This window comes from Spermophilus citellus (assembly GCF_964194105.1).
Source record: "Spermophilus citellus genome assembly, chromosome: 1".
In the NCBI taxonomy this organism is placed as follows: domain Eukaryota; kingdom Metazoa; phylum Chordata; class Mammalia; order Rodentia; family Sciuridae; genus Spermophilus; species Spermophilus citellus.
The window spans coordinates 190725877-190739210 of NC_138182.1; the positions used below are offsets into that span (position 1 = coordinate 190725877).

Below are 13334 nucleotides of genomic sequence, written 5' to 3' on the forward strand. Positions count from 1 at the left end.
CATAACAGTGGCACCTTTAGCTTTATGTTTTGATAAAGTTTTTTTTTTTTTTTAAGTCGGTGGTTGTCAGGTATGAAAGCCACTTCAATCCTATTGTTCTCTATAAAGGAGGGTCATTGTAGCAAGAAAAAAACAAAGCAGTAATTTACAATGATAAACTGTCTTGGGATTCACCCAGGGAAGCCTGGAATTGTAATACTATAAACTTGAGATATTCTATGGCCATGCATCAGTTTTTAGAATATAACCATTCATTGTCATATACATATATATAACATTATATATATATATATAATGTTGAAAGGCTTTTTTAAAAAAATATTTATTTAGTTAGTTGTAGTTGGACATAATACCTTTATTTATTATATGTGGTGCTGAGGATCGAACCCTGGGCCCCGCATGAGCTAGGCGAGCACTCTACCACTGAGCCACAATCCCAGCCCTGAAAGACTTTCATAATGTGATTTTTGCCAGGAACCTTGGAGATCTATTTGTTCCAAGTCTTTCTAATATACAGCTGGAAGGGAAGTGAAAACATCAAGAATGATAAACCAAATGGATAAAGCCACAAATAAAACTTCTGCAAGTTGAGGAAAAAACATACCCAAGGCCTTTGCTAGTTTTTGAGTTAGAGGTCAAAACTGGGTGATTTTCTTTGGTCAGATAATCTACTCTTCTAGGAGAAGGTCCCCATGAAACTATTCTGAAGGACAATTCCTGTGCCATGTTTTTATGGCTAACTTAATTTACTGTCATTCTATTCATTAGGAAAGCAGTGAAAGGAATCTTTTATTTCCCTTTCTCTATTTTTTTTTCTTTTTGTGGTGATGGGGATCAAATCCAGGGCCTTCTGTATGCTAGGCAAGGGATCCACCATGGTACTACATCCTCAGACCAAAGAGGGCTTATATTAAAGCACAACTTACAAAACAAACACAAAATAATCAGAGCCACCAAACCCCTTGCCCCCCAAAGCACTGAAACAAAAGACTGATCTGTTTATATAGTCACATGAAAAATAAACATCTTTATTTTTTGCCTACTTTATTTCATTTTTTCAAATAAAATTTAAATCTGTACAAAGTATACTGTTACAGTATATATTTTGTAAGAATCAATGCCTAAAAGAATCACAATACTTCAATAAGCAGTACAGCAGACCTCGCTAGTTTCAGCTTTGATATTGAACAAACTCAAGCCGGCTGATGCACAACACGTTTGCTTGGTTTCCACATGGTGAGTTCCCAGCACTGAGATGGGAGAACATGACAGCAAATATGGTTATATTACAGCCCGACACACTGCGCTTCTTCATGTGATAATAACTGCACATATTTAATACAGAATGCTCAAATTTACTTTTTAAATTGCATTTGCTTACTTTTTAGTTGGCAAAATTCAGCATTCTTAAATGGGGTCCCCAAACAGTGCAAATTAATGATATTCTACTGTATATTGGCACATCTCCAATAAGGATTAACTTGTAAACTCAAAGAATATCAACAACTTAGTTCTAAATTTTAACTAATACACATCTGGTCCATTTAACCAAAGTCATTTTGGAAAGATATTAAAGAACAATTCTATTTCTGAAAGGATCTTGTTTTGACCAATCTTTAGAGAAGATAAATTTTTAAATTGTCATTAAAATGTTTTACTATAAAAGCTTACAAACTTGATTAGAAATTTCAACATTATGATTCACAGCAGACAAATACAAACTGCATATATTCCAACAATACCTACTCTTAGGCTTTCCAACAGAGCACAACCATGTCAGCTGTGTTAACTAAAATTCTGAACAGTGTACTAAATTTATAAGTGGTGCTGGGTCTAGCAAGTGTAAATACACAGTATATTTCAATGAAAAGAATTGTCTTCTTTATACTTTATTTGTTTTCCCATAAGGAAACATTATGTTTACATTCTTTAATAAAGTTAATCTTACATCAGAATATAACTTAATACTGTCAGCAACAGGGACCACACACAGTAAATAAGAAGCACATTTAAAATAAGTCTGAATTCACATAGATTAACATTTGTTGGTTAATAAAATATCAACAGTATTACAATCTTACAATATTTACAGTAAGAAAAATCTAGAGTAATATATACCTTTCACAGCAGGATTCCTTTTTTTTTTTTAATTTCTTCCAGTTTGGGATTGTGTATACACGAAAAGCTCAAAATAAAGCAACTCTGCAATATAATCTTAAAATAATGGCTACTAGGGGGAAATTCTATCACAACCATTGAAAATAATGGTGACTTCTCACGGAGTCTGTGGCATCTGAGAACCTAGTTAATTAACCAAAGTCTTGCTCAAACCAGCCTCAGTTACCCAGATTAAAGCTGCAGAACTCCGGCCTTCCCTGACTGCTGAAAACCCAACAGATTTTCTCATCATGCTATAAGAAAAGAGGGAAAATTGGATTCAGCTTATACCTCATGGCTGGAAACCTCCAGCCAGTGCACATTCCCTAATTTATGCCAAAAGGGGGTTGATTTCATCCCCACAGCATCATAAAAGTCCCAAGCTTACTCATTCCTCAATTCTTGTCCATTAGGATAAGGCATGAACTTGGCCCATATAGTACACATCAGTATCTTAGAGACTTGGGACAGGGCAAAAAAACAGATTAGTGTAGTTTGCACTGTGATCAACAGGAAAATGGGAAGTTATGCACATTTTCAATTAGAATGACAAGAAGAAGACCCACATCCCTAAACTGGAATTTGGCTAGGGCATCAGAGTTAGCACCCCCTCTCTGAGTGCCACCAGCAATTAGGATGTGTGCTCTGGGCCTTCTCTAAGAGAGAGCATCTACAATAAGTAACACAGTGTGGGACATAAGTTCAGTGACCACTCCCAAGAAAGCAGATACGGATTCTTGAATCTGGGGCTGTCTATGGCACCTGAGGTCAATCATCTAAGCTGTGACCTGTCCCAACCCTGCTTACTTTAAGATATCTGATGGGCACAGAGCACTCAGGGATACGGCTGCTGGCTACTTTGGACTCTAGATCTCACAGGTAATCAACAGGTATCTGGGATTGAATTAGCAAACTGTACCATGGCTCCTTAAACAGACACTGTCAGGTTTGAAATCATGTCAAGCATGAATCTTCACTGTCAGGTCAGAAATAAAGTGGGAGTCTTCCCACATTAGCCAAGGTTATTTGGTCAAAACCTTAGAGGAGTTGGACAGTTTTTCATGTTGCAAGTGATTAGTTTACTTATTTCAGTCAAGCTGGATTGGCAAACCAGGCTGATATATTTAGTTTTGTTTTTTTTGATTCTTATATATGTGCTAACCCAAAGCTGTTGTATTTGGGCTAAATACACTGACAGAGAAAATTCAAACAACAAAAGTTTCAGCAAACTTCTGTGGCATTTTCTTTTTGGAAGTCAATGCAAGAGCAAAAGGTATTTCTACCCAACAAAGTCTGTTTAAGTGTTTAATGTTACTTCCTTTTTTGGTCCTATACAGAATGCTATGACTTCTATATAGGTCTGAATGCAGCTCCATGTAGATTCCTTCTGTATATCTAAAAATATATACTTTTCAGTAGTTCAATACATGGTTAATCTTCCCACAGAGGAAGATTCTTGTAATCACATGTTGCAAAGTAGAAAAACATCTCCTTTCTAAGAAAGGAAATATACTTTCCTATTGTACACTTTTGAATAAGCCCAAAGGCATGCACCAAAAATCATTATTAAAACTAATACATGCACTAAAATGGTGTAGAGTTAGACTTAAAGTGCTGCTTTTCAATTTTTAAAATTTGAAGACATTTTGTCAGTTGTTGACTCAAAGATCCCCCCCCCAATGGCATCAAGAGAGAAAAGTAAAAAGTATGCATAAATCTTTAAACTATTCTTTACATGGGGGAAAGAATGGATATATCAACTATCCTATTTATAAACTGGATTCCCAGTTTTAAATAAATCAGTATTTACTGGTAAAAATTGTCAAAGCTAATACACCCAAACAAATGTTACTAGTAAATAATGTTCTACATAGAGAATAATTTACTTTGGTTTTATGCACCTTCTCAAAAATAATACTAGTGTCCCATACATCACCAAATTGATGTGTTCCAGCAAAGTTGTAAGGCAAATCTTTTTTTCCCTAGTGACATCTTGTTTCCCAACAGACAAAACTAAATTCTTTTGGTGAAGAAGGGGTTAAGATAATAGCTAACCCCTTGGCATCCTGAGCATTGTGGTTTATCAAACTCTACCCTGCTAGAAATTGTCAGGCACCCTGACCCCTGTCTTGAACCAGGAATGGCTCCCATGTCTAGAGATGCCCTGACTGCTTATGAATAGCTCTCAGAACTTTGCTTCTTTTTTCCTTCTGTCTGAATGTTATAAAATTTAACAAAGCTGGTTGCAATGTCACATTTTGCTAGTAGGGGCCACCATCTAATAATAATTATTCCATCTGAAATGTTTTAAGCCAATAGTTAGTTCCTAATTTTATCAAATACTGGTATTATAATCTTCTCTACAGAGTTTACTTAGAGCAGAGATCCTTAACTTGGGTTTCAGAAGATGTGTGATGCCCCTGAGGTTGTATGCAAAATTATCTGTGTATGTGCATTTTTTTTTCTGGGGAGAGGGTCCATCACTTTCATCAAATTATTAAAGGTACTATGACCCCCAAAAAAGGGTTACAAGGACTTAGAGAGATACCCGTAATGCATTTTATATCAAGATTGGGAAATGGGAGTAGAAAACAAAAAACTGCCTAAAAAAGAGGGGATTGGAAAGGAAAATGCTGATCTTTCCCTTTATTCACCTTTGGGAAATAAGAGCTTCAAACTATGAAAAAAGAATTAATTAAGCTGGTTAAACTCCATTAAAAAAAACCCCAAAACCATTTTCTAATTTTTTTCATTTTCCATAAGTAGTAAATTTAGCCTCTAAGAAAAGGTTTAGAAGCTAAATTTTTCTCTTTTCCTAAAGGAAATTCATAGATACAATGCTGAACATCATCCACATTTAAAGATCTGACAACATAAAACAGGCAACTCTAATGATGTGAGCCTTTAACTTGCAGTTTTGAGTACAGGATTATCTAGAGTCAAATCCACATTGTTAACCTTCATTTCCCAAAACTGGTCCACTACCTGGCATAATTCCACTAAATAAACCTAAAATCTGGACAATGAAGTTCAAAACTTTCTACTCAAATTGAAAACAAAGCCACATGTTCCAAAATAGAATCCGGTCCGAAACATTCACACTATGTCAGAGAGGACATTCTCATTTTAAATACATGACCAAATTTTCAACAGAATTTGCAAACATAAAGATTCAGAACGACTAGCAAAACATGCTGAGAAGAGCATGTCAAGAATTAAAACACCACCCCCCTCATCCAGAAACACATTCAGGCATTCCAAAAATAAACCAGATTTGAAAAGAGGGCCTCTCCACTTGTTGGTTTTAAGTATAAGGTATGTTAAAAGCTATGGGAAAAGTAATATAAAATAATTCAATAACTTACAAAAAACAAATTTAGCCAAAACACATCTTTCTGTTCTATTGACAAACCTATTAATTTTTTTCTTTTTTTGCAGTTCTGAATATGAAGTTGCACAATCTCACTGAGACAAAAATTATGCTCACAGGTACACTTTTTGTTCTTTCTAGAGCACATCTTTGAGGTTATAAGACTGGCTCTGGTTAAAATAGTCTCTTATCCCTTGCTGCCCTTTCCCCTCAAAAAGTAAACCAATCCTGTATTCTAAAAGAAAGAGACATTTAATGTAATTATTTCAATATTAGTTCTATTATATAAACCATGAGAAAACTATATGAACATTATGGAAAACTACATGAAAAGAGGGAACAGCCACTTGCAACCCACTTCACCATTATAAGCATGTAACCAGTAAGACTCACTGACTAAGTGAAAACAGAACAACACTCTAAAATCAGACTATCTCAGGGTGGAAGTTAGATCTCAAAGACACACACACACACACACACACACACACACACACACACACACACTCACTCTCACTCTCTCTCCCCCCCCCCAAGCTTTCATTTTGTTTAGTTTAACAGTTTAATAAAGCTCACATTAACAAGAATTTTATTGGCAAAATAAAGGCCCATATTAAAAATTTTACCAAAACAAATTTTTGTATTACATAGCTAACAATAAGGAATGTTTTCTTGGCCTTATAAAGCACATTTAATTGCATATAAGTTTTGCTTTGGGTGGGATACTGAAAACATAATTCTGCAAGAAACTAGAAAAGACTAGAAACAAAAGTGAAAGTGACTAGTCTTAACTCTCAAAAAAATCAAGTGCAAAGATAAATAGTGCAAATAATTAAAACTAGAAATTTTATAGGCAAGTTTACATAGACTTTCCTGCTTTTTCACTTTAACATACTGACAACTTTATAAACCCTAACAACTGTATGCAGCATGGAAATGGGCTATCATTTATCTCCACTGATTAGACTCAAGGAAGCCTTTCAAAGACTTGTCTCAGAATCATTTAAATCACTGGTTTTCTTGACACAGGTTTGGGAATTCACTTCTTTTTAAATGACTCCTATGGGAGGGGCTATTTAAGAAGGCTCTGCACTAACTTAAACAAGTTATAGTAGGTAACTGTATTATAATTTAAAATCTGACACAATAAAATGTGAAGATTATATTAACTGCCAACTCTACAAAATAAGCTATGTAAAAATAATTCTTCTATTGTTAATGAACTTGACATTTATAAAAAAGAAATTACCTCCAAGTACAAAATCAGAACCTCCTTTTTGGGCTATTTAAAGAGATTTTTATTACTAACGTATAGAGATCTGATTAAAACAAAACTTGAAAGTAATTTGTTAAAATCATTGGAAATAAATTTAAAATAGTAAATTTGTCAACAGTTAATCCAAATATATCTAAAATTACATAACTTTAAAAACAAATACAGCAATTCTTTATTTTAAATAATTTAAAATACCCCTGGGATTATAGGAACAGAAAACATTGTCAGCTCACTCTACAAAGAAGGTAAGAACCTCAAAGATGTACTAAATTATATAATTAACATCTGCCACCACTGAACTCTTGGGAATTCTATAATTTTAATGTAAGAGAGAAAGTGGGAAAACAAATAGTAACATAAATATAGGAGGTATGCTGTCTAATTTCAGAAATGTAGTATTAATGAAGACCTCATAAGGTCCACAATGTTAAATGGTTGCCAGGACTGCAAATGTAAAAGAAATAGAAAAAATATCTAAAATTATAATTTAGTACTATTACCTGGTTTATTGTCTTCTAAGAAATTTATGTGAACCAGAGGCTAAAGTTTCTTTAAAAGGAAGAATCTTAGGATATGGATCTTTGTAGACTGCAAATCAAATAATTTGACCTAAGGACCATTTTGAAAAGTAAAGGTAAACCACACTGTGACAAGTGCCCAAGAAAATAATGATGTACTTATCTGTAATGATAAGGATTACCGATATATTCAAATGATAACTGTGAAAAGTTTGAAACTTTATCATCTTTTTCTCAAAATAAGTCACTAGCACCAACTTGCCTTGACCAGAAAAGATGCCACTCCACAGCTGTGCTACTTAAATTTGTCTCAGAAAAGCAAGCATCCTACAGATGAAAACAGATTTGCATAATATATCATCAGCATCATAGCTAGCTATAGACCAACAGTTTTCTTTTAGCGATTGAGGAACCCAATGCCTCTGGTTATTGAAACTTTTGCAGTGAAGATCAACTTCATTGTTCTTAGCAAACAACTCTCATTCAGACTTCACCTTAGTTTCCTACCTCCAATAAAAATTCCTCCCACTTTACCTCCAAACCATTCCCTTAGGTACCTCCCACACCCCCCATTCATAAACACATTAAACAGCTTTCCCCTTCCTGCTCTCAAATTTCCAAATCAGTAAGCCTCAGTTCCCAGTAGCTTACCTAAAATACACATACTTCTTACTTTCTTCAATTTGCAAATTTCTTAACAAACATTAATTTAGATGCTCTTCAAATTGCCAATTATAGGGAGAACAGCAGTCAGAATAAAAAAAATGCCCAATTACCTCAAAATATAGAAATCTTTCTGGATCACCAGTTAACTATGTTCTAAGACAGGAATCAGCGATTTCTTTACTTCTTTCTCAAGTGGGTAAGCTTGAATGCTACTGGCAGGCCTATGGCAAGAATAAAGAAGGAGAGAGAAACAAAGAAAAAAGAGGATAGGAGAGACAAGATATCAGATATATAGGGTAAGGAGGTAGCTCAAGAGCCACCAACAATTTTAACTGCTGGAAATTGCCAATCCACTCCAGCTGAATGGGAGTTTGACTCAATTTCAGTATGATCCTAAAAAATCATTACCTGATGGTCATCACTGTTTGAGTTAGTCAACATAAATAGACATCATCTGTTCCATAACTTTAATTGCCACCTAACAACAAGGATATCTTTTTCTAAATTCTCCTAGAAGCCTTCTGTATTAGTACATCTTAGACCAACATACATGCTAACAAGAGTAGTTCCATGTTTTTCACAATTCTAGAATACAAGGGCTTTGGTCCTTATACTTGGAAACCTCTTGGATCCGAAATCAAGAAAATTAAACTCTTTAGCTTAAATTTTCCCCATGAAATGCTACACAATAATTGGTAAGCAAATTATTAACAATCAAACAAAGTATCTGTGAAAACACAAAATCTTGATTCCAAAATAAGCAAAATATTTCTGGTTCTTATTTTACAAAGAGGATCATCATCATCTTTCTATCTATCAACAAGACAATTTTCCACAAAAGCAAAGGACATCAGGAAGAAGGAGGAAAGGATAAGGGAAGAAAAAAGGAAGGAAAGAAACAATAAATACCAAATGTAATATGGATAATTAAATGAATGAGTAGCTATGAAACTCTTATGAGAAATGTTTTTAACAAGTGACTTTTGCCATATTCAATTTTTTCTATAGACATAAATTGCCCAGACCAATTAACATCAAAATTTGGTAGTCAGTTTGGCAGATAAAAGATGACAACCTGTTGACTTAAAACCAATCATATTTTTCACAATTCATCTGATTGTTCTTGTACCTTGAAACTCTACCTGACTCAGGCTAATGCTAGTATAGATTTATCTTTACTTAAACCATCATCATGAAATTTCTGTTGAAAAGAGCCAGTTGAATGGCCTATGCCTTAGGCTTTATTTTAGGATCAAATAACTTCATAAATCAGCTTTTCTTAAAAGTACACTGCAAACTCTTCGAAGAAGACTCTATAGTAATTAATGCTGCTGGGCAAAAACAGTAATTTTAATAGATGTGATCACTTTAGTTTATGGTGTACTTCATTGTAAATGGCCTAAATTTGATTAACATGTAATAAAGAAAAACAAATATTACAATGTATGATTTAAAAATTAATAAAATTTAATAACTTTATACAAAAAGCTGGTGAATTTATTTGCTTTTTAAATTCCATAATTTCATTTACTCCACTCTCATGAAAAAGTAGACATATGTATAAATGTATATGTACATACACATATACATATATATCCAAAGTATTAAGACATTCAAATTAGGGATAATCAACTATAAATACTATGCCATAGTTATCACCAATTATTTCAAATCTAAGTTGCTTAAAGATGCTCTTGTTTTAGCATCCTTTTAAATAGAAAGCAAGATCTCATTCAGATACCCAAAACTTTGAAAAAGAAAAGTCATTACAGCTGGTACCTCACTTTTTATAAGAAATCTTACAAGTATATTCATGTTTAAAAAATTTAAATGTAGAGTTATGGAAGTTATCAGAGCATTAATTTCAGAAAAACCCCATTCTAAAATCATTGTGTGTGTGTAAAACATGAAAAAATGAATGGTAATATTGAAGAAAAGAGAGTGAACCATGTGTGGGAGATAAAAATAATCATGCTCATGGTGGGGGTCATCATGACTGGCAGATAACTCAGTCATAAAAAGAAAAACATGTTAGTTTAGAAAGTTTCAACAGTGCCAAAACACAAAATTTTAAAGCACAGAAATAAATATGAATGAGATAACCTCTCCAAACATTGAGTTCCCCAAGAAACCAGGAAGAAAAAACTTGACATAGCATCTTTTTAAATATACTAAATCTTAACTGATTGAAAGATGATATAAAGTGCTTGGGCCATCATACCCTCCCAGATACTTATCATCAACGGATTTATCTTTTCCCCTCCCTTCCACCCAAATTTAGTTCAGTTTTCCTGCAGAAAAAGTACAGGATCCCTACATTAAATGAAATGAAAACAGTGAGTACAACTGATATAGATCCATTGACTTTTATTACAAATGTACTTGATCACTTGGCTTCAAAAAGTTTAAAATCAATACCCTATTTTCTGTATGCCAGTACAAAGCAAACTGTTTTACAAATTAAATACCTAAAAATTTGACAAAAATATTAAAATTTGATGAAAAACAATTATAAAAATCCTTAATCTCTCTTCAAAAAAGGAGGCAGTCTTCCCAGTCCTATTATACAATATTAATAGTATTCACCATTTTTAGAATAGGTAGCTAAATTATATTTTTCTGTTAGCATAAAAAACTCTTTAAACTAATAGACTTTATTTGTATATGCTCCAGTTAAGTTCGTGAATGCCATCTGATTGCAATATAATCAACTATCTTTAATTCTCACTTACACTTATTTAATAATTTGCATAGTCTGAAAGGGATAAAGGTTATTCTAAGACTAATTACCATAGGCTATTACAGTGCTATTTTTCAAGGCAATAAGTATTTGCTCCCAAATGAAATTGTCTGTCTTCTTTAGGCAGGGGTTAAAATTACTAGCAGCTTTCTCCATTACCTGAAAAATCAAACTGGAAGAGTTATCCATCTCTAAATGTGAAGCCCTAAAAAAAAAACCCACCGATATACTTTCCATTTTGAATCAAATTTCAACCCCTGCGTGGGACAACCAGAAAGTGAGACTTTCAAGGTTTTTTTTTTTTTTTTTTAAATTTCCCTGTTGGTTTTGGTTTCTACTTTCCATGGCTTTTGAGAAGCTGGAAAACAGTCTGTCTTTCCTGACTAGCATTGTCTTTTTTTCCATTTGGCAAATAATCATCTACATCCAATCTGTATCTAGTAGAGGAAAAGCCGACATGGCTTTTCTTATGAACTTCCTTTGTTGTCAAAGGAATGTATAATGATTTCTACAGTTCTGGTTAGTTAACTTTAGCTCCCTCTGTGGCTGGATGACTGCTGCTTCTAACATCAGCATGATAAATAGGAGGTACAAATAAAAAGTAGCTTAAAAAAAAGATTTGGTGATTAAAATAACAACAACAACACCAAACACACCACACACACACACACACACACACACACACACACACACACGCATTTCAAATCTGGTGGTTGATCTCTGGATTAAATTACTTGACAGTGTCTCTCATTTTAAAGAACGTCAATATTGCAATGCATTTCAAGTTTTCTTTTTTTACTTAGGCAAATAACAGTTTAACCAAGCTTTTGGACCTTAATTATAAGACAAAGAGATCAATAAAAATAAGGCATACTTGTCAGGAATTAAGCTTTGTTTGCTTATTTTTGGCACATTTGATCATACTGTCTTCTATGAATAACACATATGGTCAAATATACCATTCTTTTTTTCAGCACAAACAGGGTTTACCAACTAGTAAAATAAAAACAAGAAATTCCAACATAAAACACTGAATAATAGAACCTTGGTAAAGTACTGAGCACCTGGGAGGGGGAAGGTAGGGGCAGGATGAAACAGGAGAGGGGAGAAGAGAAGGTTGGGAGGGTGTTTGGGGAGGTAAAGTGAGATGCTTAAAAAAAAAAAAAAAAAAAAAGAGCATCTTTACAGTCACTTAAGTCTTTTTCTATGATCACTTCTTAAGTCTTAAAAGATCTGTATGTGGATTTCTTTTTAAATCCACTGACCATAAATCAGACAATGGTTTCAAAATCCTGGTAAGATTGTGTTTAACTTTTAAGAGTGTAAAGACAACTGCACAATGCATGTGCTTCTTGATCCGGTAGGATTCCAAACAGAATCTGACGTCTATAGGTAAGAAAGGCTTTGCTTTAGGTAACTGACCCTAAAGAAAACCTCAGGAAAGAACTTGCATCTCAAAGAAAGGACACTTTGCCTAAGTTTGCTGTGTTTTTGTTGACTTGCACTACTTATTGCTGGCTACCATGAAACACTGATCTAAGAGTACTCCAACAACCTGTAGTACAAGGCCTAACTTTTAAGAAGCTATAGTAAACAAGAGACAAAATCAAAGCAATTCTCTTTCCTAATTAGTAACAGCACAGAGAATGCAATCTTTTCCATATCACAGTTAAAGTACAGTGAACAAAACAGCTCAACAAACCTTAAGACAAAAAAAGTGCAGGTTATTAATGTTTACATGCAGTTGATAAGCATTCCAAATGTCACATTATGCACTGTAAAAGCTCAACTTTACTATATGGAAATAAGAAAAATGCACCTTGGGGGAAGGGGAAAAGCAATTTAATCATTTCCAGTGATTTTTGCAAGTAAAGAAACTCCTAACTACTGTACGGTCACCTCATATTTAACATTGTATGAATATTAAAAGCAAACAATTTAATGGGAAAATGCACAGTACAATGAAAATAGCTTGTTATTCAACACATACAGTAGATCTCAAAAACAAAGACAACACACTCAACCAGGGAGCTTAAAAATATCAAATCAAAACCCAAAGAACCAGCAGAAAAAAAATCCTTCAAAAAGACAACTGTTTCGCCTTCCTAGGCCAAATGCTTTACAATGTGAGAAGCACTGATACCTTCCCGCTCCTACAGGTGGTGTTTTCTACATACAGCAGTTAGATCTATATGGCTGGATTTGCCAAGAAACAATTCCATCCCCAGAACTCTCTGTCAGACAAGATCTGAGATCCTTTTTTTTTGTGTTTTTTTTTTTACCAAAATACTTTCTACACAATTCCAAATCAAAAATCAAAATGTACTGTTTAAGGCATCTTTTTTTATAACATTTTCTCTTCACTCAAAGATGATAGTCATGCAGCAGTTTAATGATAAAAATATATTAATATTTTACTATACAGCAGCAAGAAGTTAGTTGTCAATTAAAAGCACACAAACATCTTTAAATGAAAACCTGTGAAAGACTACCATTACAAACAATTTCAGTTTGGAGGACACTAGCTTGGTAAAGTGCTCTCCTAAGCTTTGCATTTTCATACCCTACACTTTGAATATATGAGTTATAGAACATACTTTGATAAAAAGG

General features: G+C 33.8%; 2 protein-coding genes across 4 annotated transcripts in view; both read right to left on the bottom strand.

Annotated features, from left to right (window-relative positions):
• Nucleotides 1-1005: 1005 nt before the first annotated feature.
• IGIP (IgA inducing protein) lies at nucleotides 1006-10186 on the bottom strand. The gene has a single exon (XM_081282615.1). The coding sequence runs from the start codon at nucleotides 1331-1333 to the stop codon at nucleotides 1172-1174; it is 162 nt and encodes a 53-aa protein (XP_081138741.1). The 5' UTR covers nucleotides 1334-10186; the 3' UTR covers nucleotides 1006-1171.
• A 150-nt stretch (nucleotides 10187-10336) lies between these two features.
• The window catches only part of PURA (purine rich element binding protein A), an 11586-nt gene continuing 8588 nt past the window's right edge, over nucleotides 10337-13334 (bottom strand). For all 3 annotated transcript variants that reach the window (XM_081282473.1, XM_081282471.1, XM_081282472.1), the window contains exon 2: nucleotides 10337-13334. This exon is cut by the window's right edge and continues 2505 nt beyond it. The gene's annotated coding sequence lies outside the window, so the exon portion shown is untranslated.